This window comes from Miscanthus floridulus, chromosome 5, assembly GCF_019320115.1.
Source record: "Miscanthus floridulus cultivar M001 chromosome 5, ASM1932011v1, whole genome shotgun sequence".
Classification (NCBI taxonomy): Eukaryota; Viridiplantae; Streptophyta; class Magnoliopsida; order Poales; family Poaceae; genus Miscanthus; species Miscanthus floridulus.
In genome coordinates this window covers 120095241-120120032 of record NC_089584.1, presented here as the reverse complement: position 1 = coordinate 120120032, position 24792 = coordinate 120095241, and the positions used below count along the sequence as shown (strand labels likewise).

Sequence of the window (24792 nt, the reverse complement as noted above, 5' to 3'; positions counted from 1 at the left end):
GATGGATCAGCTGTTAGCGAAAGGGAATACATGGCCTTTCTGAACATGTGGCTGGAAAGATTCATTTTCTGTGGGTCATCTTGTGGTCCAACCTACAATCACAAACTCATGGCAGAGCACCTAGCATTAGGCAAGGATATCCCTCTTGGAAAGTATCTACTAGGAGCTGCTTATCATCTAATGTACCAGGTGGCCGCCCAATTATTAAAGAATGAACTAGTGCATACTATCAGTGGCCCTCGGTGGTTAATACAACTGTGGCTTAACCTGTATATGCATAAGTTTGTGAGGCCTGATCTCAAAAGTTTGAGTTTCCCTTCTTCCAACTTTGATGAGGAATATAGAGGTGAAGAAGGAAGAACTTGGCAGTGCATGAGCTATGGTGAGGCTGCATCAGCCATAACAATTGATTTTGACATTGGCCATCTCTTCAAGAAGTTCTATAGAGGGTTTGGCGTAGACATCCTGACTTAGCTACCATATGATGATGAGAATGATGAGCCGGCTTTCTCATTCAAGTTTCGATTTGAGTTAGGCTGTTCGGACGATGGGGTGACTTCAATCTTCAATTCTTTCGTCAAGCCCTGTGTTCTTCTAGCCAAGTTTCATCATGGCCATGGCAAAATGGATAGAGGCTCTTTCATTCTAGGCAACCTCCCAACATATGAATTTTACAACCCATCCTTTGTAGCTCGTCAGTTTGGTTTCGACCAATTGCCTCCTCAGCTATTCTTCAAGAACACACTGAAGCCATGGGAAGATATCAGTGAAGTACTAGAAGTCGGGAGAGTCTTTCAACTAAGATCAGATCTTCCTTCCCTCTGTTTGCATGATTGGATTAGAGTCAGCCTCTCTTCTACTCTCTTCAACTCCTGGTGGCAAGAATGGCGCTCCCATCTTTTCAATGGATCGGTCCACCCTTTGTGTATAGCCTTGGATGGAGAATTTGCTTCTAACGGAGAGGTAATTTGCCATTTCTTTCCAAGAAAAATGCTTGACGAATTCCTCTGTCAACCATCCTAATCGACCTTTTTAGGATGTTGAATTTGATCCACCAAGCTTGGATAGGAAGGGGCGTTCTATAGATTACCAGTCACTGTGTCCAGTTTCAAGAATGGGATCGGCTGTGCCTTCACTGAAGAGATTGATGAAACCCATGCTTCCTCTACTATCATGACGTATTCAATCTTCAAAGCGCAAGGTAGTTCAAGGGACAACCTAGAAAACCACTACTAGGAAGAGACTCCGTAGAACGAGGCCATCAGCTGCTCAGGTAAACAATTCATCTTCTTCTCAAAATGATATCCTATTGCTGATTTCAGTTCCTTCATAGTTATTCGAGCATTGTGTCCCAACCTACCCTGGGTATAGAACTACTATCCTAGGCATTTCAACTCAGCATCAAATGAACCTCCATCAGGCTGATCCACAAAAGGAGACGATTTTCGGTTGAAATAACCGATACATCCTCAATAGTAGAAAATGTGGGTTTTATCCTTGATGCTTATTCTGGTATTTTCTTTAACTTCCCTTCATCCAGTCTTTTACCCTTCATCTGACTTCTTACTGTGCCAGATACTTCTTGAGGAGACACCTATGCAAGATCAGGGAGCCTGATAGTCCAGCTCAACGATCCTGTCGACAGTCAAAGGTAGTCTTATTGCCATCGACACTCAGACTATTGATTCCCTAGTCTGGCAAATAACTGATGGTAAGGGAGTTATTTGCTCAATTTATCTCTCCACAGCAATCATGAACTGAAAATCTTCTGATGCTTGTAGATGCCAATGTCGAGATTTTCGAAGCCGATTGCAACCAGATATTACTGGTGTATCGTCAGCTGTTCCTCCCCTTCAGATAGAAGCTACCATAGAAATGGTACTATATCTCATTTTACTTGTTCATTTTATTATAAACTAATCCGACCCTCCTTAATCAAGATTTCCTCGCACATGTAGGCACCCAACCTTCAGCTCTGAGCTATTCTTTCAACCTTGGGGAATATATCGATGAGGATGAGGTCAGCTCGTCAGCCACTCCTTCTAAGGAAGCTTTGTCAGAAGAGACTAGAAATCAACTAAGAGATACACTGCCAATGTTTGAGAAGAATATAACCAATTTGGTCTAAGATACTGACTTAATGCAGAGAGTCTTCCTAACCATTAAGGGTAATCCATCCCCAATTCTCTCCAGAGTCTTGTCATCTTTGTCTATTTTTGAAGATAAGGCCCTGAAGGTGAAGAAGACTTAGAGGAATTTTTCCAATCATGAAACCTTGCTGGCTAAGGGGAATTCCAATAGGCAAGAGGCTAAAGAGTTGACACAGCTGATTGATAATTGAAGAACTCCTCCCTCAGGCCTGATCCAGAGTTGTCTCAACTGGAAATTAAGCATGTAGAGCTTGAGAAGGAGCTAAAAAATGTGAAGGCTGCCATTGGTCATTGCAAGTCCACCCTAGCCCAAATACCCAATGTCATCAAACAGAAGAAACATGAATTATTGGCCAAAGTCAGAGAGGGCAGAGCCATCCAAAGTAGCCTTGAGAATATCCCTGGAACAACCAGGGAAGATAAGCAACAAATTGCAGAGGCTGATACTTCCCGGCTAGAAGTACTGAAAACCATCCAGGATGTTCTAGACTTGTAATCTATATGTTGACATGTATCTTATATGGAATCAGTGATAACCATATTTTCATTGCCTCTTTGTATTTTTGTTTCGACTGAGGAGCCGATTTGAAAGCAGCCGATTCCATCCTCCCAATCTTAATCCAACTGAGTTTGAAAATACGGCTTTTATTAAGAGAACCCTTTGATGTTCTGCCTTTAGTTTCCCAACATCGTATTCCCATTGGCATTAGTGAAGTGGCGCTTCACCTTCTATTAGTTGTGGTTGCCTTTTGCGCATCCCAAGACGTCCGCCTCTTCGCTCCATGTCTTCAAATACCAGCCGAGGGCTTTGGCCTCGAACACATCTCCACACGCGACTGTTCCTTTGCACTTCTCTGCCTTCCAAAACCCTATAGCGGTTTTCTTCCCCTCCTGTAGATCCAATCAATTTCATGGCCAGCAAGGATAACCGTGGCAAGCGCATGGCAGAGAAGATCCTAGAGGAGAACATGCTGGTGAGCCTGCGCTTTCGATGCATGAGGTGAGATTGATGACTTCTGCTCATAGCGACGATCTATAATCTTCTGCTCATAGTGATGAACTCTTCTATTTTGTTTCTAGGTTTGTTGTGAACGACAGCCTTCGTCCTCTTCCTAGGGCCGGCGAGCCCTCTGTTACTGTGTCTTCCGTGCCGGCTTCATCGTCGGATTCCTTTGATTCGTACAACGGCAACAATGCTCGGCGCTTCCTCCGGGAGTGGAGGGCGGCTCAAAGTCGCAATTCTAAGGTGACTCAGGAGAATGGCTAGCTCGAGATCTGCCTTAGGGTTTCTCAAGCTGCTCTTCATGCGGCCGAGGGGGAGACCAGCGTCGTCCGAGCGCGGCTAGCCAAGTCTAACGCCATGGTGGTGGGTAAGATGAATTCTAGGAATGCCTCATTCTGATTTCCATTGTCTTTATCTTGATAGTGTTTTGTTCATGTGCTTGCCATCCCTAACGGTGTAGTTGGAATCTCTCCAACTGGCGGCGAATGTGGCCACGGACACCGTCAATGCTCGGGGTTCCCCCATCGACGCATGTCTCCAAGACATCCTGGCCCGTGTTTAGGAGATTGCCCTCCACGGCGTTCATCATGATGTGGCAGTGGCACTGACCGCGGTGCAAGTCTGTTGATAAAATATCATCGGTAGTCCTCCGAGGGGTATCCCATGAAGGTAGATTGATCGGCAGAGGTGCGTGAGATCAAGAATAAGAAGGCAACAGAGACACACGAGTTAGGCAGGTTTAGGCCATCAGTATGACTAATACCCTACTTCTATGGTCTGTTGGTTTGTATTGGCTATCGTATGATATTGTGTGACTGCAGATGTTTGTATCTTGATGTACCATGTCCGCTAGGGGACCCCTACCTCTCCTTATATACTCTAGAGGGGTAGGGTTATAAGGAAAGTAGCCTATTTGGTACTATACAATATCTTACGGTGCACGCCGAGCAGCGCCGTGCACGCCTTGATCTTGTGGGCTAGGCCACCTGTGATGGTGTGGCCCATGTCTTGTCTTATGGATACCAGGGGCCATACCCACACAGCTAGTCCCCGAGCCTGACAGTAGGTGACGTAGTCATGTGGTATCAGGGTCAGAAGGTAGAAGACCAGCCGAGCAGGTAGCCAGTCCCCGAGCGTAGCCATGAGATGAGAAAAGCACACATTCACCACAAGGTGAAGTGTGCCCACTTAGTCCCTGAGCCTGCTGGAAGATGAAGAATGAATCTTGTAGCAGGGTCAAAGAAAAAGAAGTCTGAAAGCTTGTCGACGTCGTCTGACATGCGTATATCAAGACCCCAGATGTGCTGCCCAAGATCAGCACCCTGATTCGAACAGCATGGAGTAGCTTGATAGCACACCGATGAGACATAGCAAAATCCGAGCACCGAGGAGTCTCCAGCGTAGCTGGCGATGACCGAGCACCGAGGAGTCCCCAACATAGGCGGCGATGTTAGAGCACCAAGGAGTCCCTAGCATAGGCGGCGATGTTCGAGCACCAAGGAGTCCCCAACATAGCTGGCGACATCTGAGCACCGAGGAGTCCTCAATGTAGCTGGCGATGTCCAAGCAGCGAGAAGTCCCCGGCATAGCCAGCGATGTCCACACACCGAGGAGTCCCCAGCGTAGCTGGTGATGTCCGAGCACCGAGGAGTGAGGAGTCCTCAGCGTCGCTGGCGATGACTGAGCACCGAGGAGCGAGGAGTCCCCGGCGTCGCTGGCGATGATTGAGCACCGAGGAGCGAGGAGTCCCTGGTGTCGCTGGCGATGTCCGAGCACCGAGGAGCGAGGAGTCCCAATGTTGCTATCGATGTCTGAGCACCGAGGAGTCCCCAATGTAGCTGGCGATGTTTGAGCAGCGAGGAGTCCCCGACATAGCTAGCGATGTCCGAGCAACGAGGAGTCCCTGGCGTAGCCGGCGATGTCCGCGCACCGAGGAGTCCCCAGCATAGCTGGTGAAGTCGGAGCACCGAGGAGTCCCCGGCGTAGGCGGCAATGTCCGAGCACCAATGAGTCCCTGGCGTAGGCGGCGATGTTCGAGCACCGAGGAGTCCTCGACGTAGGCGACGATGTCGAAGCACCGACGTAGGCGGTGATGTCCAAGCACCAAGGAGTCCCTATGTAGCTAGCGATGTCCGAGCACCGAGGAGTCCCCGGTGTAGCTGGCGGTGTTCGAGCATCGAGGAGTCCCCAGCGTAGCTGGCGATGTTTGAGCACCGAGGAGTCCCCAGCGTCGCTGGTGATGTCCGAGCTCCAAGGAGTCCCTGGTGTAGCTGGCGATGTCCACAAGGCGAAGTGGGGTGAAGTGTGCCCACTTAGTCCTCGAGCATGAAGAATTCAAGGGCCGAGGAGTAACCGATGTAGCTGGCGATGAAGCACGAGCGACGAATAGTCTGGTCAACTGGTCAGCGGCGAAGTGAACATTGAGTAGAAGCGACTGACGAACAGTCCGATCAACTAGTCGACGACGAAGTCTATGGACCTAGCGGTTTGACCAATTGATCAGTGGAGAAGCCTGAGCACCAGGTGGTCCGATGATCCTATAATACAAATATGTAGAATGGGTAGTACATGATGTACAAATATATGAACTCTAGAGAAAAATCAGCAATGGCGATGAAATAGCGTAAGTAGCTCAGCGATTAGTTGGTGTGAAGATGTATTTAATATAAACCGCCCAAATAGTTAGTGTGTAGCTGAGTCTCCAGCCCAAGCTAGCTTGTTAACCAAAACATAGAGCGCGGAGCCCATGCACGTGTAGGAGGAACAAGTGTCGCTAAGGAGCCGCTGCCGACCACCCATAACGCAGAGGGCAGACGCTCATGCACGTGTAGGGAGGAGCCGAAGACAGGGCCATCTCTAGAGGCTTCCAAGCATTATCAGGACTATTCGGGGGTTCAGAAAATCATTTGGAGACCAAACATGGAGAAAACAGCTCGAAGAAATATTATGGTGATTAACGAAGACTGGAGAATATTTAGAAAAATATTAAAGCGTGACTTAGCTTTAGATAGAACGTCTAGTCGGCGGCGTATGGCACTATCTGGTCGGTGAGAGGATGGACGCCTTCAACCTGATCGGCGAATTTGCCCCTCAGGGCATGTTGGTAAGCGGCGGCGACGTTGGTGAACCTGAAGGGTAGGGCCGTAACCCCTAGAGTTTCCTGAGCAGCCTCCGATAGATCTGGATCGGAGGGTGGTCGGCACTAAACCAGAGTGTCCAGAGCCGATTCGGCAATAGAGAGGCAATCGGTGAGCTTCAGACCAACCCAATCGATGGATGCGATCAGATCATCGTTGTTGATTTGCCTCCTCTAGTAACGAGGAAGCGGGCGGTGAGTTGTTGATGAAGGCAACCTCGGAGACGGTTCTGAGATCAGATCTGTAGTCATAGATGTGGGGGTGATCGACGTAGAATTGATCTGCACCAGCTCAAGGAGCTCTCCGACTCCATCAGCATTGACGATCCACGAGATCGATCCGACCATGAAGATCTGGCCGGGCTGTGGGAGGGACAAAGAGCCTATGGAAAAAAACCATCTTGTTTGATAAGGAAACAACATGCAAGCCCCTACCTGGCGCACCAATTATTGACAGAATATCGTCGATAGTCCTCCGAGGGGTATCCCACAAAGGTAGATTGATCGACAGAGGTGCGCGAGATCAAGAACAAGAAGGCAACAGAGACAGACGAGTTAGACAGGTTCATGCCATCAGTATGACGTAATACCCTACTCCTATGGTCTGTTGGTTTGTATTGGCTATCGTATGATATTGTGTGACTGCAGATGTATGTATCTTGATGTAGCCTGTCCGCTAGGGGACCCCTACCTCTCCTTATATACTCTAGAGGGGTAGGGTTACAAGGAAAGTAGCCTATTTGGTACTATACAATATCTTGCGGTGCACGCCGAGCAGTGCCGTACATGCCTCGATCTTGTGGGCTGGGCCACCTCTAATGGTGCGGCCCATGTCTTGTCTTGTGGATATCGGGGGCCATACCCCCACAAAGTCCAAACTAGGTACGAGCTCCATGCCATGGAGACTGGTTTCCCAATGGGCGATGGCCCTAAGGAACATGAGGACCTACTCAAAGAATTTATTATGGCAGTGGAGGCCATAGTAGACATCACATCTGCTCAGGATGTGGTGAACAAGGTCTTTGATTAGATTGTATCTAGGGTAATCCAATGAACAAAGACTCATGTTCTTTTCATGAATGTGTCTCAGTGCAATGCCCTTGTGTATGACTATTTTTATTTTTATTCTTTGCTATGGAGGCGATACATATCGTATCGGCTTTCATGTCTTTTAAGTTCCTTCATTTTTTGAACTAGAGGCGATACATTTCTGGTACCGGCTATTAGAGCCGATGACTAAACGAAACGGCTATCAAGTATTGATCAAATGTTAGGATAATATTCCTTTAAATATTCTGTTGTGGAACTTTTCATATCAATGGTTAAATGATTGATCAACCTGGAGCAAGCATTTCATTAAATGCAATAAAACTTCGTTTAAGAAATCCATCGATTCTGATCCGCACTTAGGATTCCATTTAGCATTCATACGTCGGCCTAAACCCATACTCAGAACTAATGCTTATTTTTCCTTAATCCAATGGCCGATAGGATCCGTGACTATTCACTCAAACAAACTCTCAGAGCCGATCACTTGCATCGGTTGTTGGCTTTCATTGATGATTTTAATGAAGCCTCCTTCCCATAACTTGCCAGAAAAGCACTCAAAGTCTCCTAGTTCCCAAAAGACTGGATCGGCTGTTGTGATGCTCATAGATTCATCAGCGCGAACCACCTCGACATCATCTCCATGCCACTGAATCAAACACTGATGCATGGTCGATGGTACACAATAGTTTGCATGAATCCAATTATGACCAAGGAGCAAACTATACAACCCTTTTCCATCAATGACGAAGAATGTGGTGAGCAGAGTCTCACTCCCGATTGTTAGTTCGACGTTTATTGCCCCCCGGATCCTAGATGCATTACCTCCAAAATCCTTAAGCATCATGTCAGTGTCCATTAGATCTTCTGGTCCCTTGCTAAGTTTACAAAAAGTGGTGTAAGGCTTGAGATTGACAGAAGCACCTCCGTCTACTAACATTTTGTTCATCGGCTTCCCATCAACAAAACATTTCATATATAAAGCCTTTAAGTATCGATGCTTGACTGGTTTATCAAATATTACTTGTTGTACAACAATTAACTTGGCAACTATTTCCTCATACTCTGATTCATCGAAATCTGAATAAACTTCTTGATCTATTGGAGCTCTGAACTCTGATGGCAACAGAAAAGTCATTTCGATATTAGCCGATGGTTGCTTTCTATCGGCTGTTTGCTTAGTACGCCATACTTGAGGTTTATTGGGTGCCTAAGCCTGTTCCAACTCTTTATTCCTTAGGTGTTGCACCCTTCTCTTTTGGCTTCTTGTCAAACCTCCTGAACACCATTGGCCTTCCTGCCAAACATATTCTCTTTCGTTGCCCCCTTCTTCATAATCAGCCCAGTCTTGATCAACCACTCATTTTCCAAGCCGATCATGAACACTTTTATTTTTTAAGCGCCGATCCATGTTATTATGACGATATACATCTTGAGCATGGATAGACCGGCGGCTGGTTTGAGATTACCTAAACTCCCAATATTGATTGTTGCATTCTAGACAGTCATGTCTTGTAGGCAACTTCAAACCTTCATTCCAACAATGTCTGAAGAAAGGACAATTCCAATGTGATTCGACTTGTTTCCTTTAATACATCCCTTCTTCCAGTTGACGCTGGTATTCTTAATCCTTTAACCAACGCTGATAATTCTTTTCTTTCCACCGCTGCCACTTATTCAACAGGATCCAAGACGAAACTCGTGGCTTTGTCGCCCCATCTTTTGACATTTCTCCCTGCTCATATTGGCTCTTTTGTTTAGCACGACATCTCTTAATTTCCCTATATTTGTCGGCCAATATTTGCATCTTGGGATCGACTGTTCCAGCTTCTCTAGATTTGGTCGATGTTAGGACCTTAGCTTTTCCTTTGATCAGCCTGGCATCAACCATGTTTTGATCTCCAGGGAAAGGATTATCATCAACCTTCATTTTTTGAGGCATATCAAATTTTAGTCTTCCTTGCTGAATAGCCCTCTGTATAAGCTGCCGAAAGATTCTGCATTCATTAGTGGAATGAGAAGTGGCGTTATGTAACTTGCAACACTTCTTATTCTTCAACTGATCTGGGGGCAACATAACATGACCATCGAGCAACTTGATCTGCCCCTTCTCAAGCAAGAAATCGAAGAGCTTGTCTAATTTTGTGACGTCGAAGTCATAGCTCTCCTCGATTCCTCTTCTCCAAAGATTTGACACCATACTGTCTTTTTGCCCCAATTCCATTCAGCCGCAGCAACATCTTCTTCTTCATCTTCATAGCCGTCATGAACTGAGTATGGATTATAAGCTTCGACCACTATGGTACTCTTTTGGAATCAGGTATCTCTACACATACTCTGGAATTGGCTATTGAGCACTGCAACTCGTTGAGCCAATTGACCCAAGTAGTCAAATTCTTGTCCTAGCAGCTTTTCTTTTCATATTAGCAGCATTCCTTGAATAGCTAAAGCAACTAGTTGATCATCAGCCAAGTTTAATGAGAAACACAAGTTCCTAGTCTCTCAAAACCTCTAAAGACACTCAGTGCTCGATTCATTAGTTTTTTGACTTATAGTTGTCAGATCGATAATCTTCTTTTCTCCAGTCCTAGTGTAAAAATATGTATGAAACTTCTTCTCCAGGTCAGTCCAATTGGCAATGAAATTGACTGGCAATGATGAAAACCAAGTGAAGGTTGGCCCTGATAGGGACAAAGAGAAGAAATGAACTCGATGGGCATCTTCAACTGATGCTTCGCCTAATTGTGTAAGATACCGACTGACATGTTCTATCGTGCTTGTACTATCTTGGCCAGTGAACTTAGCAAACTCTGGGAGCCTGTAATTTGCAAGAAGAGCGACCAAATCATACAATTCTGGATATGGGCATTTGTACGAGAAGATCAACCCTTTTGGCTTCAGACCAAATTGATTCATCATCATCTCGGTCACCTTCAACAGCAACTCATTAGAATTCGAATTTGGATTTCTCTATACCTGCTGACCATTTGTGGATTGAAATCACATGTGTCTTAATACCCTAGATTTGGAATCATGTGAAAGGTGTTATAATCTGTGCCACAGTGATAACCCTGCTGGGTCCTTTGCTGGCTTGCTGCTTGAAGTCTCTGATTATAGACATAAGGATCTATATCTCTAAGGATCCTTTGAATTGAGGGTGCTATTTTTTGAGCCGGTGACGGTATGTGGCCTAATGTACCAAAATTGATCACCTAGTTCTGACCTTGCCCCGCCGGCTGTTGCACATGATGTACTGACGGTCCAGGATTATACTGTATCTAACTCATAGTAGTACCTTGAGCTTGTTCAGATGAACCCTGAACTGCCTGGACATCACCATTACCAGCTGGTACTGTTTCTTGATGGCTGGTACCGACTTGATTAGTCTCTTGGGTCGACAGATCTAGAATGTTGTAATAAGCTGGCCCAACTTGACCAACTAGAATCTCATGAATCGCTTCTTTCATGGCGTTGTAGAATGTATCTAAGAAAGCTTTATAATAGCTTGATATGGCATCACGAACAAATTTGTCTATAACTTTCATAAAGAAACGCCTGTCTTTAGCTTCAGATGTATCTGTCTGCCCGTGTAGTAGAACTCTTGGTAGTGGAAATTTCTAAACAATTATGTTATCACGTGTTTTGGTGTAGGACAATAAATATTTGCTTTGAAATTCTTCTGTAGCTTTGTCGATGGCATCTTTATCTCCATCAGGTAGATTTTCATAATGTACCATAAGGATATCGTTGTTGTTGTGAACCGCCATGACGATTGTGGGGTCCCACTGAGCGTGCCAGAAACGTGTGTCGACACGGAATTTCATCCCGTGCTGAGGACACATGAGCAAGCTGGAAGGGTCCGCTTGATGGAGTTGAAGATCCACCTAGCTTCAGCATAGGGGTGGTCGATCCTACGCACTCCTCCCGAGACATGCCAGTCAATTTGACCCTGCAATTGACAAGGAGAGAAAGTTTATCAGTAATTTAGGGCAAAACATGCTGGTGTTGTCAGACAGTCCTGAATGTACGGCTCTGAGAGCCGATATAAAAGAAGATGGACTAAATAGTCGATTGTAGCATATTCATAAGAATAAATCAATTAATGCTCATGGGGTTGTATAAGAAGAATCGGTTATTATTCAGAATGAATATCATTATTTAGACAAATATTGGTCAATGGCAATAAGATACTAACAATAATTAGCTTATACTGAGCCAATGACTGCAAGTAACCAAACCCTTTATAAAAGAAATAGTCCATCGTCATTCAACCATTTAATAGAGATAAATCTAATGAACATATTAGATCTCATCTATCGCTATAACCAGTGGGGCATGAGGCAGAATCATGCAGGCCGTAGAAACAACAATAGACTCAATGACCCTAACTTATTACTAATATCAGTGGGGTATGAGGCAGAATCATGCAGGCCGTAATACAATAATAAGATCATGGGCTAACACATCTTTCAACCTATCACTACTTTAATGATCTTGTGATGCGAACTGTTCGTGAAAGTGCTCGATACCGGCTAAAACAACCGATTCAGGCATAGCGCACAGTTAAGGTCATGCCCTCTCAGAAACATATCTACCAAATAACGATCCCTACTCCATGGTGCTAACAGTGGGGTGTGAGGCAGAATCACACAGGCCGTGATAACGGGTCATGGAACAGTTTTCGCTAGCCAATAGATCTACTCAAGATCAAACATGCCTTAACCGCACGCTATGCATGATCAAGATTGATGTAAAACAACCGATAAGACATAACTCGTCATTTAAAGTGCAGATTAGACCAGTTTAGATTAACAAACAATGGGTTAAAAAAGATATAAGGCCGATCTAGATCAATCCCAATCGGGCGAAGTGATATTGCTGTAATTAAATAAATGATGAAAACAATAAGCAATATCGGTAACTTAATGAATCTATCCGAAGGAACGCCACCCTTAGATAGATCCGATAACTTGACCTTAATCTAGTTCGAGCAGTGGAGGTCGACCCCTTAGATAGATCCGATAACTTGACCTTAATCTAGTTCGAGCAGTGGAGGTCGACCAGATCGATGCAGCTGTACTTGAACTAGACAAGAGTCGATAACTAACTTATACCAGAGTCACAGTGGAGGTCAACCGGATCGATACAGCCGTACGAACAGAGGTATAAGCCATGACGGTACTTAGAGACAAGCAGTGGAGGTCGACCGGATCGATGCAGCCATACTTGCTGAAGAACTCATCGGGATCTACTCTACTCCTACTCCTAAGGGGTGGTCGGAGCCGAAAAAAGTAAATAACTTGTATTTGATTGATTGTGTGTCCTTTTACAATAGCCGGGGTTTGATATTTATACCTGGAGCCTAAAAACGAATCCTACTCGAGTACGACTCAGTACAATCTTTGGTACAAAGAAAACATTTCTATTTTAAGATAACTTGGACTCTAATCTTTTCCCTTTTGTAGAGTCCGATATGTATCTTCTTAATACCAATCATATCTCATCATCGCTATCTGTTGACGTCATTTAAAGAGAATCGATCCCATTGTCGCATCCGAACCGGCAGATATCAATCTTTACATAATCGACTCCTTGATTGGCACAATCTTGGAAGCCTACGAGTTCCCACGCTCTTCTCCCAAATTTTGGTGTAAACACGTTCTTACTTTATTTTCTGATGCATGATCATTCATTCATTCATCCTTTCTCATACACGCATTCACATATTCATTCATACAATCATTCATTCATCTCATACATCCAAAACATCGCATATGCAATTAATGCATCACAACGCTTCGTGTTGCATCACAAAGCGGTAGTTGCCTCATTCAACATGAGCAACGACCGACTGGGGTTTGAAGGCCGGCCTGCGGAGGGCTCGAGGCCACCGCACGTCAAACAAAGACAGGGGAGAAAACACAGATGAGCCCCAGCGGCCCACGCCCGATATGCTCAGAAGTAGATAGGGTCATCTCAACCTTCCTATTTGATCCTAACATCGAGCCATGCCCATAGAATCTCCATCGAGAGGAGACCAGCGGGCCACCTGAGTCGGTCTCCAGAATGACCTGGGCATCTGTCGGGAGGTGGGTTAAGGAGCAGTGGAATGCCACAGGAGGGCTATGCCGACCCCGTTACAAACGACGGACCCGAATTCTGCTCAAACACGCCCGTTAGTGAGCTCACCGAACGCGTCACTCGAGCCATCAAGGCAAGCGACGTTAGCTCAGCCCCTCTAGTTGTGGAAACCGCGGATAGGGTAATGCACGAAACTAGACCAACCCCTACCGAACCCAACGAGGCTCAGGGGCACAGGTCGCTCGACGTCGACTCGAGAAATCAACTGACCGCGCAGGTCGCGGGCAGGACAAACACGGCCGAACACCCCGAATGGTAGAAACATAGGAGTCTGTGGCCCTAGGAAAGAGTACCGAGATACTCAGCCTCCAACCGACTCACCAGTCGGATGCAGGCTCGGGGGCTACACCCACCAGGTACGCTCGCGCGCACCCGCTGGCAAGTCGAAAAAACCCTAGACGATTCTACCTGAATCGCCTGGGGGCTCGGGGGCTCCTGTCGGGTTTATAAACCCGGGGTCCCTAATGAGCCCACTTCCTAGTAAAAGCTCGGCCCAGCAGACGACATTACGAACGACGCGCAACTCCTGGGCCGGCCCAAATACCTAACGATAGGTCGAAAGAGCGATTCAGTCTCCGACCAAAAGGCCTGGCCAAGGAGGGGGCGACGCTCGCTTTCGACTCCGACCTGTTTCTCCGATCGGAAGGCCTGGCCAAGGAGGAGACGACACTCACTTCCGACTCCTACCCGCTTCTCCAACCAGAAGGCCTGGCCAAGGAGGGGACGACGCTCGCTTTCAACTCCGACCCACTCCTCCGACCGGAAGGCTTGGCCAAAGAGGGGACGCCGCTCGCTTTCGACTCCGACCGGGAATACACCGAACCTCTGCTTACGGCTCTTCTCTGACCGGCACAGTCGGAGCCAACTGGGAATGACCGGCCGGGGATGCCCGTTTGGTGAGGACATAAGAAATCAGGCAGAGCAGATAAGGTAAGGCGCTTAAGTCAACCGTAATACCGAGGACCGTACCCTGCACACCTGTAGGATAGTACTGTCAGGCCATGCCAGAAGGGTACTTTGCAACCTTCCAGACATGTCAGAACACAAACAATATTGTAGGCGTCGATATTTGTTCTACAGTATGGTAGGCGCCGATATTTGCCATACCAGATGAACACGATGGAGCCTGCCACATGCATCTGGGCGTCAACAGTATTGTGGGTGCCGACAAACTGTCTTGTATCCGACGGCGTGGACAACAAAACTAGGGCACACTCTCTCTATCTCTGTCTTGAACTTGTAAGGTCGTCCCCTTCATCTATAAAAGGGGATGCCCTCTCTTCCAATATGAGATGGATCATTTCGACTTTCTCTCTGCTAGCTTTAGACGTTCTGAGCACTCGAACAGCTTCACGGCTTTAGAACTCTAAAGCTACACAAAGCATACGTTCCAATACTTAGTGCATATAGGAGCTCCCGTCACTCTCGGCCCCTCAGTCCAGAGTCCGACCGGACCTCTAACACTCCTCATCTTATTCATACTCGTTTGTAACCCCACAACAAACTTGAGCATTTAGGCTCAGGAATAAAGTCACCACCGACTCAAACTGTACGTAGAACATATTGTCTGAACCAGTATAAACCCTTTGTCATTGAATGCTACGCTATATCCTATCACAATAAATATTTACTTGTAATCACTTTTCGCACCGACGCTTCGTCTCACATACCTTGACGTGACAAGTGCCCGGGCCAATTTTGCTTGCGCCTCTGTTCTGTTCTGAAATCTGTCTCACCTACCGCGTACATGCAAGGTGCGGCACACGACGGATCTTGACGTGACAAGTGCCCGGGCCAATTTTGCTTGCGCCTCTGTTCTGTTCTGAAATCTGCGCTGGTTGCTGTGTTTGCCATCACAAAGTTTCCCTCCTCTTCCTCTCAAACGGAAAGTCTGGCAACTGAAGTTACCTATCTCCACAGGATTGAGGATTCCCTCCGTGTCCGTGAGCCTAAGTTTTTTTTTTTTTTTTTTTTGAAACTTCCGTGAGCCTAAAGTTGCCGATCCGTGCAGCCGACAGAACGATCACCACGTAATTTCCTCGCGCTACCACCTCTAGTGGACTAGTGGAAACAGGTACCAGAAGGGCAATGTTCATCCGTTATTTCCTCACGACATCCCTCGGCGAGAAAGGCGCCAGAACAGCAATGCTCATCCGTTACGGTGCATGCCAAGACCAAGAGAGATGAGTCCTACACGGAGCAATAGTTTCCAAACTGGTGGTGTGTGATGCGAGCGCTGCAACCAGCCACCTCAGGTGTTAACATGACGATGAGCATATCAGGACATGCATACGCCAGCACAGAAGTGAGCTCGCTCTTGTGGAGAGAGAAAAAAAAACGACGGACCCCGGGTGCAGCATAAATGCATGATTATCCTGAGATCGAATCGATCCGATTTCGACAGCTTACCAGATTCCTCTGGACTCAAACTGAGGCCTTGTTTAGATGTCATCCAAATTTCAAGTTTTTTCACTCTCTCTCCATCACATTAATTTTTAACCGCTTGCATAGAGTATTAAATGTAGGTAAAAAAAATAACTAATTACACAGTTTAGTTGAAAATCACGAGATGAATCTTTTGAACCTAGTTGATCCATGATTGAACAATATTTACCAAATAAGACGAAAGTGGTACTATTCATCGGGTTCACTTTTTTTCGCAATCTAAACGAGGCCTGAGCTAAATAATGGGGGAAACGCACAAGCATGCGTGAGTGTTTGCGTATGGGGATTATAGATTTATAGTACAGAACGGGGCTAGAGAATAAGACAAAGCGATTCAGTGGCGACGAGAACAGTCAGACTGCATTATCGAGGGTCACCATCGGGAATTTCATCAGCTGATAGAGGCCGGATGACGGGTTAAAAAATAGGATGTTCTTAATACTCCAGCATCAGAGACAGTATGTCCTCAGCATTTTAGCATCATCAATGACGACTCGGCCCAGCTCAGCTAAAGGCCCCAACAACAAAATCTGCTTGCTGAAGTTAATGGATTGGGAACTTGGTCTCTCGGCAGTCAGCTCTGTGACTACAAAACTCATGACATGGCAAGATAAGCATCGGCTATGAGTCCCATTCACATTCTGATGAACTGCGTATGGGCATACCTGCACATTCTTTTCACAAGGCATGGAAACATAAGTGTTGTCAGGACCCTAGTTCGCAGAAAGAGTGCAATGCTGAAGAATATTTGAGCCAGCAAAAGAGACATTAAAGCCATGTATATAACAAAGTGTTTTTCAGCGAACGAACAGTGTTTTTCTCTCACAACAAATCAGCATAAGCATAGGCATAAGCCAAATTTCAGCGAAACGAATAGGGCCAATGGCAAAAGCAAGCCCCCCTGAAAATACAAATCTGACCTACCAGATGATGTTCCCTTTGCTCCTTGGTTTAGTTTAAAATGGAGTCTAGGTGCCACCTTATGCTTCAGACTTATCTGTGGATCTCAGTTTTCTGTTCATGTTGTCAAGATAACCCTGTTCAGGAATGGATCATCGTCAGTGTCACCAAAGCAGCTTGAGATGACTTTAACTGGATGAACTATGTATCATTTGTAATGAATTGAGTTGAAACATGAAATCTGTAATAGCAATGTAAAGTCACCCTGGTATTAGGAGTATGTACCTGGAGTATGCAAACTGCAGCAAATTTATCTGTCATTGTTTTGGCCTCATCCCGATTTTTTAGATTCAGAGGATGCAAGAGGGCTTCTACACACTGCAGAAAAGCACAAGAGGAAGATCAAATGATCAATCAAAGCACTCCACTAAAGAAGTTCCTCAAAGAGAGATGCAAGGAGAGTAAAACGTGTATATTAAAGGAAGGAGCAGCACTATAATGAATCTGATAATATGCCTAGCATGATACAACAATGTTATATTTTTTAATGCAATACCACAATGTAATGTAACATCCACATTCAGAAGAAAAGTGCCTGTGCACCTATTAATTCTGTTTCTCATGTATCAGCAAGAAAGTACAGAGAAGAAAAGAGAGTTCACCTTTGAGGTGAAATTTTCATCCCAATATGTGTAGGACAGATCATCAAGTTTCCCTGTTTTACAAAGCTCTCCAGCAAGAAGCCTTACTTGGACTGCCTGATTTACAGACAAAAGAGAACATTAAAAAACATTAAGTAGAACAAAGAGGAATTATACATGAGCATGGGCACTTTACATCAGGACTAGGTTGACCGTGGAGGTTGAATGGATAGCCCACAATGAACCCAGCTATGGAATACTTCGAAACCTATCCAAGTAAACAAAGAAGGCATTAGTGATTACATCTTTCATTCCAATTAAACTGAAACAAATCTTGTAAGTGTATAAGGCAAACAAGTTCAAGAAGTAACAACTGAAAAACTACGACAAATCAGTTAAAATGCTGATCTACGCATAGAACTTTGCATTATTGTAAATAAATGGCAATGCCAACTGCCGAACCTAAATATTTTGGGGGGGGGGGAATAAATGATAAATCAAAACGAATTTAGTAAAAGAGAATGATGGTGTGATGCACAATCACTCATTATAGGATGATGCTGTATGACATATTGAGTACTTCTTTTGCTAAGGACCAATTTTTGATATATCCACAATATATATGATAACAGAAAGTGAACAGGTATTTTCAACATACCAATGTTTTGAAATCATCTGCCATCAAGTTGATGTTTGTCTTTGTCCGACACAAAACACTGCAAGATTCATTCAATAACGGAACTTATAACAACAAATAATGATACATGAGTCTTTTTGTATCAAGTTATAGATTTGGCTATAATGAAACTAGATATAGGAATATAACCAATATCCACAAAACAACACATTATCTAGTTGAACTCGTAATTCAAATCTTCTCAGATTTGACTTTGCGACAACAACAGAGGCAATTATTGCAAAACTCCAGGCAAGTACAGGGCAAAAAAAAAAGGTTTAGACTAACACAACCCATCAGAATATAGTCTGACCTGCTTGGCCCAGCCTGATGGGGCAAAGGGCAAACTGATGACGGTTGGGTGTGTTATACATGAAAAATAATGAATTAATACACAGATGGTTTGGTAACCATGTGCTTATCTTGTACTACTAAACGACTAGAAGTCTCTTCTGAGTAATTGCATCTCTATTTCTAATCTACACATAGAGATGAGTAGACATGTGGTCCTTGAATCAAATCAAATATATGTGTAAAAGAAACGAAATGCCATATACTATTTTTGGTATTTTGAGTCTTTCTTTTACCCAACAAATATGATAATCTATAGTTTTAAATTTTTTATTATTTATGCAGTTCTAAAAAATTGATGCAAATAAAGTGGTTGATTAGACCAAATGCATTCCATAGGATGTTTCAGAGATGCACACAATATCCAAAAGAAGATCATAATAGGCTAGCACCACATCTACTACTCAACAATTCACACCATTTCTGTCCCTTCAAAATGCAAAATACAAATAAAACACCTCGCTCCAATCATTGAATACTATCTTGAGTAAGTTAACATCTGAATCGGTACCACAGTGCAATTTAAGCAGGTCGAAAAATTGTAGACTGAAAGAATGCACCATGGAATATAATATTCTTGCACACACATTCATATTTCAACCTGCATCTGCATCTTGAGATGGCAAATATAAGCTTATGTTGGATTACCACAGTGATTTCACTGAATATGTGCCCTACACAAGTTAACATAGAAACAAAATCAAACCTTTAAACATAGCACGGCAGCAATTGTTGGAGGTGCTTACCTCAGAGGCAAAGCGATCCTGTTCTTCTCATCGGAGACGGCCACCCCGACGTACTTGCTGCCAACGTCGAGCCCGAGCAGCCGAGCCGCCTTATCCTTCGACCCGACCTCCAGAACCTTCCGGAATAGCTCCTCCACTTGCAACAGCCTCATTGCACACCTCCGCCGGAACAACGCAGTGGGCGATAGGTTCGGGGCGACGGCAGCACAGCCGCGTAGGCAACGGCGAGCGCGGACGGCGGTGGCGGCGGAGTTAGGGGAAGGGATGCAGACAAGAAGTGAAGGAACTGAAACTGCCAATTTGGACGGCCTAGATTTAGTAGGGCCATGTTTAGATTAAAAAAAATTGCAACCCGATGAATAGTAGCGCTTTCGTCTTATTTGGTAAATATTGTTGCGGACAACTAAGCTTAAAAGATTCATCTCGTGATTTCCAACTAAACTATACAATTAGTTATTTTTTTACCTACATTTAATACTCTATGCAAACGGTTAAAAATTGATGTGATGAAGAGAGAATAAAAAAACTTGAAATTTGGAGGTGATCTATACAAGGCCTAGTATAACCATCTGGGCAAGTACAAACTGGATGCCCCACCGGGCCACCGCGCTAGACAAGCGCCCCGCTCAGCTTTCCCGTCCCAATGGCTCTCCCTTCCCCGAGGCCCCTGCGCGGTCGTTGCGGACCGCAGGAGTGAAGATTCCATGGCGGAGGAGGTGGCGCAGGAGCAACCGAGACCCACGGCGCCACTCCCGGTGCGCTGTATTGTCAAGCTAGGTGCTCTCTCTCGCGCCCTCCGCAACGACTGCTTGGCTCCTTGTCGTCCGTGCCTTTGTAGCTCTGTGTACAGTGTACTCTTCTCTGGCAATGGTCGATTTGAGAAGCTACGGTGAGGTGGCGCAGGTGGAGCGGCGATTACGAACAAGGGCGAGCTGGAGAGCATCAACGAGGAGAACCTACGGTCGGCATGTGCGCAGCTGCGGCATGCCATGTCCGAATCTGACGGCGATGGCGCCACAGAGAAGGTTCTGGGGATGGACTGGAGCAGGAAGCCCGGAGATCCGGCCGACCCGGCCGTGGACGCGGAGTGGATCGCGGGGATGGCTGGGCTGGGGCTCGACACTAACTTCATCGTCGTGCACGGCGCCGGTATTCTTCGGACTCTGAATTGACTCTTACAGTCTTACTGAATTGACTCTGGCTGTCTGTCTTACCCCTGTTATAAAGTTACAAGCTGAACTGGTTGATTTGGTGTGGGGTAGACAGCACATGACTGTTCATATTCTTTTAGATAGAACTTGGAAGCTTGTAATGCCATTGTAATTCGTGCATTATTTAGCAAGTAACATGGCAGAAATGCCTCTCAGTGGAAGAGCAACCGTGCACATTGGACTGCCCAGCTCAGTTAAACACAACTCAACAGTAGTTTCAACTTCGATTTTATGGGCTCTAGGGTCTTCCTGAGAGATATTTCTAAGAAACTGGAGAAATTAATCAATTTATTTATTACTTACAAACTATTATTAGACTGGTACATTTTATTAAGGTAGAGCCTAAAACAATAGTGGATAAATATAGTTTTAGATCTTAGGATACTGAGTTTGTGATATTCTGCTTCAGGGTCTTTTGGCCACTTTCAAGCAAGTAGATCCGGAGTTCATAAAGGAGGGTTACATTCGACACTGGTCAAGGCTGGCTTTGTCGCTACAAGAATTTCAGTGAGGCCAATTCTGGAATTCTATTTGACGAGGATAACTTGAATTTTGATGTCTAATATTCTTGTCCACTATCTTGTCAAAATGTTTGTGCTTCTCTGATAAATATTCTGGAAGCATATTCTAATGGATTTTTTTTTTGTAATTTAGGTGACATCTCTCAACCAGGAAATTGTTAGAGCCCTGGCAAGAGGTATGCAGTTTTTTAGGTTACTTGTCCATGTCTTTATTTCCATGTAGTATTATGCCATGTATTAGTCATGGCTACTTCTTACTATGCTCAGTATTTTGTTATTTCTCATATCGATGCTGCTTAGGCACTCAGAATTCATGATTATGTTTCCCCCTTGTCTGCAGTATGCTATGCTATGTTTCCTTGTGTTTTGTTTGAACATATAATTAAGTTCTTATTTGACTCATGGGCCAATGCAAGAATGTATCATCATTTGTCATGAACCATTTTTGCCTGTATCTGCAAATCTTAATGAACTTCCAACAAATCAACTGGCGTATTTGCTTGGCCCTAAATACACCTTGAATTGTTTTTACTAGATTGTCAGTTAGAACCAGTGGTCGTCACAAGACTTATGGAAATGCATATTCTTTTGCAGAAGGAATACCATCTGTTGGGATGTCACCATTTGCTTGTGGGTGGTCTACCAGGCAAAGAAAAGTGAGCAAACTTGAAACTATTGCTTTCTTGCATATCATTCTCTGTTTTGGAATTAGACAGCTGTTTTACATCCATACCTGATCCTGTTAATATGCATGTGCAGCTTGCATCCGCAAATGCTTCTCAAATAATTCAGTCACTCCATGCAGGCTTTGTCCCAGTAAGTTGTTGTACCAAAGATTTTGAACTGCTATTCCTTCAGAATTTCATATTTATCAAAAAGAGGGCCTGGTGCAGTGGTAGAGTCTCTCCACTTGCTGCCTGAAGATCCTTGCAAAATTAAGCAAGGGTAAGGATGTATAAATATTCTCTTCCCTAGAACCCTTCTTCTGTGGGAGCTTTTGGCACTGGGTACGCACACCTGAAGTTGTTGTTAGCATGAGGGATATAGTTAGTCACCCCCATATTTGACAGCATATGGTGCTACTGGAATATGTATCATATTATTAATTATTGCTTATGCATGCAGTATTTTTATGCATCACTTAATCTAGATTGTACTGGCAGTCTGGTACTCTTGATAGTCCTTTTTCTGTACTGCACATTGAACGATACAACAAGTCTTATATGAATTATTTAGTATTAATTATAAGCACACATTAGATAGTTCCATGTGTTTTCTCAGATCTGCAGCTGGAACCTAAACATGATTGGAAATTAATATAAACTTTTGCTTATAGCATAACACCCTTGTTTCTTGCAGGTTTTGCATGGTGATGCAGTTCTTGATGAATTACTGGTGAGTTTTCAAATCAAAGCATGTCTACATTCTTATTTAGATTTTATGGACTATGAAGTTAATTCATTTTATTCAAACTAAAATTGATCTTATCATTAAATGACCAGGACTGTACCATATTGAGTGGGGATGTCATTATACGACATCTTGCACAGCTTCTAAGTCCGAAATATGTTGTATTTCTGGTACTGTTACCTTCCCTCCTTTACAGCTTTAAAAGTTCTCTGTTATCGATGGAAGATGGTTTGTACACTGTATTGTTTAATTGCTTGTACTGTCTTCCTTGTGATACTGATAGTTTGTTGATCCTTTGCTCCCATTCATATACTTCAAATGTTCCATTCATTTCTTTCTATGAAGCATTGACTTCTGTATGGTTCTCTGAAAATTGAGATGTAGACAGATGTCCATGGAGTATATGATCGCCCTCCAACTGACCCAAATGCGGTACTCCTGAGAGAAATAGGTTAGTATTCACCTGGTTGATTTTCATCTGCCCATAAATATCTAGCCTTTACTGTTTTATATGTATTAGTGATTATGGGAGGAAACAGGACAATGAAGGTAATGTGATTGCCATCATTTAAGTTCTAGCTAAACCATGGAAATATGCTTATTCAACAAATTCTAGCTGACTTGTGCTAGTTAACAGAGGTGGATGACAATGGAGGCTGGTCGATTGTAAAACCTGCATTGCTGCAAGGCAACACTAAAGGAGGTATTGTGTCATATTCCTTTTTATTGCTGCGATTGTCAAATGATCCTAGGCCCTAAGACATGTTTAGTTGTACTGAGGAGTTATGTTCCTTCCAAGTACTTGATTCAGGTAGTTTACCAGTGACAACTGACAACTTTCTCACTGACAACCCAGGATAACTGAATAAGCATTGCCAACCTAGTTTTTAGTCACCATTGAGTATGTTCTTCCATATTTTGAATAACGTGGCACCAAATGCTCCTAGTGAAGGTGCAGTACTCCAGAAGCCAACCGTAGGCTCACACTATGGTTTATTAGGCTGAGGACTAGCGACAATGATGGGCTGGTTATATTTCTTCTAAACTGCTTGTTGTAGCCTTGACCCTTGTGTTTTGTAGAGTAAGATATCTGTTCTCATGTGATGCAGTGGAGATATCAGTAGCAGCACATGACACCACCGGTGGGATGGAGACCAAAATACTGGAGGCTGCAGTGATAGCTAGGCTTGGAATCGATGTGTATATTACCAAGGTGAGAATGCTCTGCTTCCATTTTTCCATTTTGAAACATGGAAATGGCCAAATTTTAGCATTTTTTTCTGAATGGATATGACCCAAGCATTATTCAATGTATTATGTGATGCAGGCTGGAACAGAACACTCGCTGAGGGCCTTAAAGGGAGATGTGAGCACTGACTCGGAAGATTGGCTTGGAACTATTATACACTCTTCCAAATAGATTTCTTGTTGCAAAACATTCGGACTAGTTACTGGCAATTATCTGTTATATTATATGAGCCGTGATGAGCCTTGGGCTTTTGATGATGATTCAGCACGGGTCTATTCCCAACTGTGATCGTAGTTTGGTTCATAAGCGTCAGCCTGATGTTACAAATACTGTTCAGTAACTTTGTTTTGTTTTTCAAAAAGAATAGATGCATTGGTCGCAAGATGTGTGACCTCATTTTATACGTTATAATCGTTTCATTTTCGTGGGCCTTGTTTGGATGTACATGTATTTATCTCAATCCACGAGTGTTGAAGTGGATTGAACTAAATTCAATTCCATTTCACTCAAGGGTGAAGCTAGTGACGAAATGACTCTGGTGCACAGCTCAAATGGCATATATAACTCTCTTAAAATATATGGTAAATTTGAAGCTGGTTAAAAACAAAAAAATGTTCATTTTGTGAAGTTGTCAAAATGTGAAATGGACTTCACCATTGTGTTCCTCTCGTCGAGACAGTCAAAAAACATATATGGAACGTCTAATTCGAAGTCCGGATGAAGAAGTTATGCCCTCGGAAAGATGCCTCGTTGTCGGGAGTTTCGACCCAAGTCGGGACTTCCGACGGGTGTCGGGATATCCGGAAAGCCTGAAAAAATCTGCTCGGGTGTTAAGGGTTATCCCTACGTCGGGAGTTCCAATAAAAGTAGGAAGTTCCGACTGTCGGGAGTTCCGACACAAGTCGGGACTTCCGACATACCTGACAGAAAATCCTGTTCGGATCTGGTCTTTTGGATTCCGATCCGAATTGTTCCAAACTCATGGAAAACTTGGAAAATAAGGTTTGGAGAGGTTTTCTACTGAGATAAGACCACCCCTCTATATATATGAGAGGATCATGGCCTATTGAGTTATCATCTATCCAATCGTCATACAAACCAATCTATCAACTTCTTACGCCCTAATTCCCCTCTCTCAACCCCTCTTGCTATTCGTTGAGTTTCC

General features: G+C 44.3%; 2 protein-coding genes across 4 annotated transcripts; one reads left to right on the top strand and one right to left on the bottom strand.

Annotated features, from left to right (window-relative positions):
- Positions 1–16209: 16209 nt before the first annotated feature.
- Positions 16210–19505, bottom strand: LOC136453304 (uncharacterized). Of its 3 annotated transcripts, none has more exons than XR_010758999.1 (7): positions 19237–19505; positions 18122–18179; positions 17660–17731; positions 17485–17580; positions 17108–17200; positions 16847–16959; positions 16210–16596 (listed from the first exon to the last, which is right to left on the bottom strand). XR_010758999.1 is itself a non-coding variant. In XM_066453879.1 (6 exons), exons 1-6 carry the CDS (start codon positions 19386–19388, stop codon positions 16903–16905), a joined length of 528 nt encoding a protein of 175 aa, XP_066309976.1. In that variant the 5' UTR covers positions 19389–19505; the 3' UTR covers positions 16643–16902. The 3 variants fall into 3 exon arrangements, 1 of the variants encoding a protein (XP_066309976.1); XR_010759000.1 differs by having other exon boundaries at positions 16210–16587; XM_066453879.1 differs by lacking the exon at positions 16210–16596 and having other exon boundaries at positions 16643–16959.
- Positions 19506–19842: 337 nt separating this feature from the next.
- LOC136453303 (isopentenyl phosphate kinase-like) lies at positions 19843–24038 on the top strand. Its single transcript, XM_066453878.1, has 12 exons — positions 19843–20013; positions 20140–20385; positions 20857–20954; positions 21102–21144; positions 21563–21624; positions 21728–21784; positions 22328–22363; positions 22471–22548; positions 22763–22829; positions 23016–23081; positions 23488–23591; positions 23706–24038. The coding sequence occupies exons 1-12, from the start codon at positions 19941–19943 to the stop codon at positions 23796–23798; spliced, it is 1023 nt and encodes a 340-aa protein (XP_066309975.1). The 5' UTR covers positions 19843–19940; the 3' UTR covers positions 23799–24038.
- Positions 24039–24792: the final 754 nt, after the last annotated feature.

What these genes read in the sequence shown, in the direction of transcription:
- LOC136453304 (XM_066453879.1), bottom strand. Translation starts at nt 19,388, where the DNA reads ATGAGGCTGTTGCAAGTGGAGGAGCTATTCCGGAAGGTTCTGGAGGTC. An exon ending in ACGGTCAACCTAGTCCTGAT is followed by an intron (nt 17,581 to 17,659) that starts GTAAAGTGCCCA and finishes TCTGTAAATCAG; the next exon opens with GCAGTCCAAGTAAGGCTTCT. An exon ending in CTGCAGTTTGCATACTCCAG is followed by an intron (nt 16,960 to 17,107) that starts GTACATACTCCT and finishes ATTCCTGAACAG; the next exon opens with GGTTATCTTGACAACATGAA.
- LOC136453303 (XM_066453878.1), top strand. Translation starts at nt 19,941, where the DNA reads ATGGCGGAGGAGGTGGCGCAGGAGCAACCGAGACCCACGGCGCCACTC. An exon ending in CAGTTCTTGATGAATTACTG is followed by an intron (nt 22,364 to 22,470) that starts GTGAGTTTTCAA and finishes TTAAATGACCAG; the next exon opens with GACTGTACCATATTGAGTGG. An exon ending in CGAAATATGTTGTATTTCTG is followed by an intron (nt 22,549 to 22,762) that starts GTACTGTTACCT and finishes ATTGAGATGTAG; the next exon opens with ACAGATGTCCATGGAGTATA.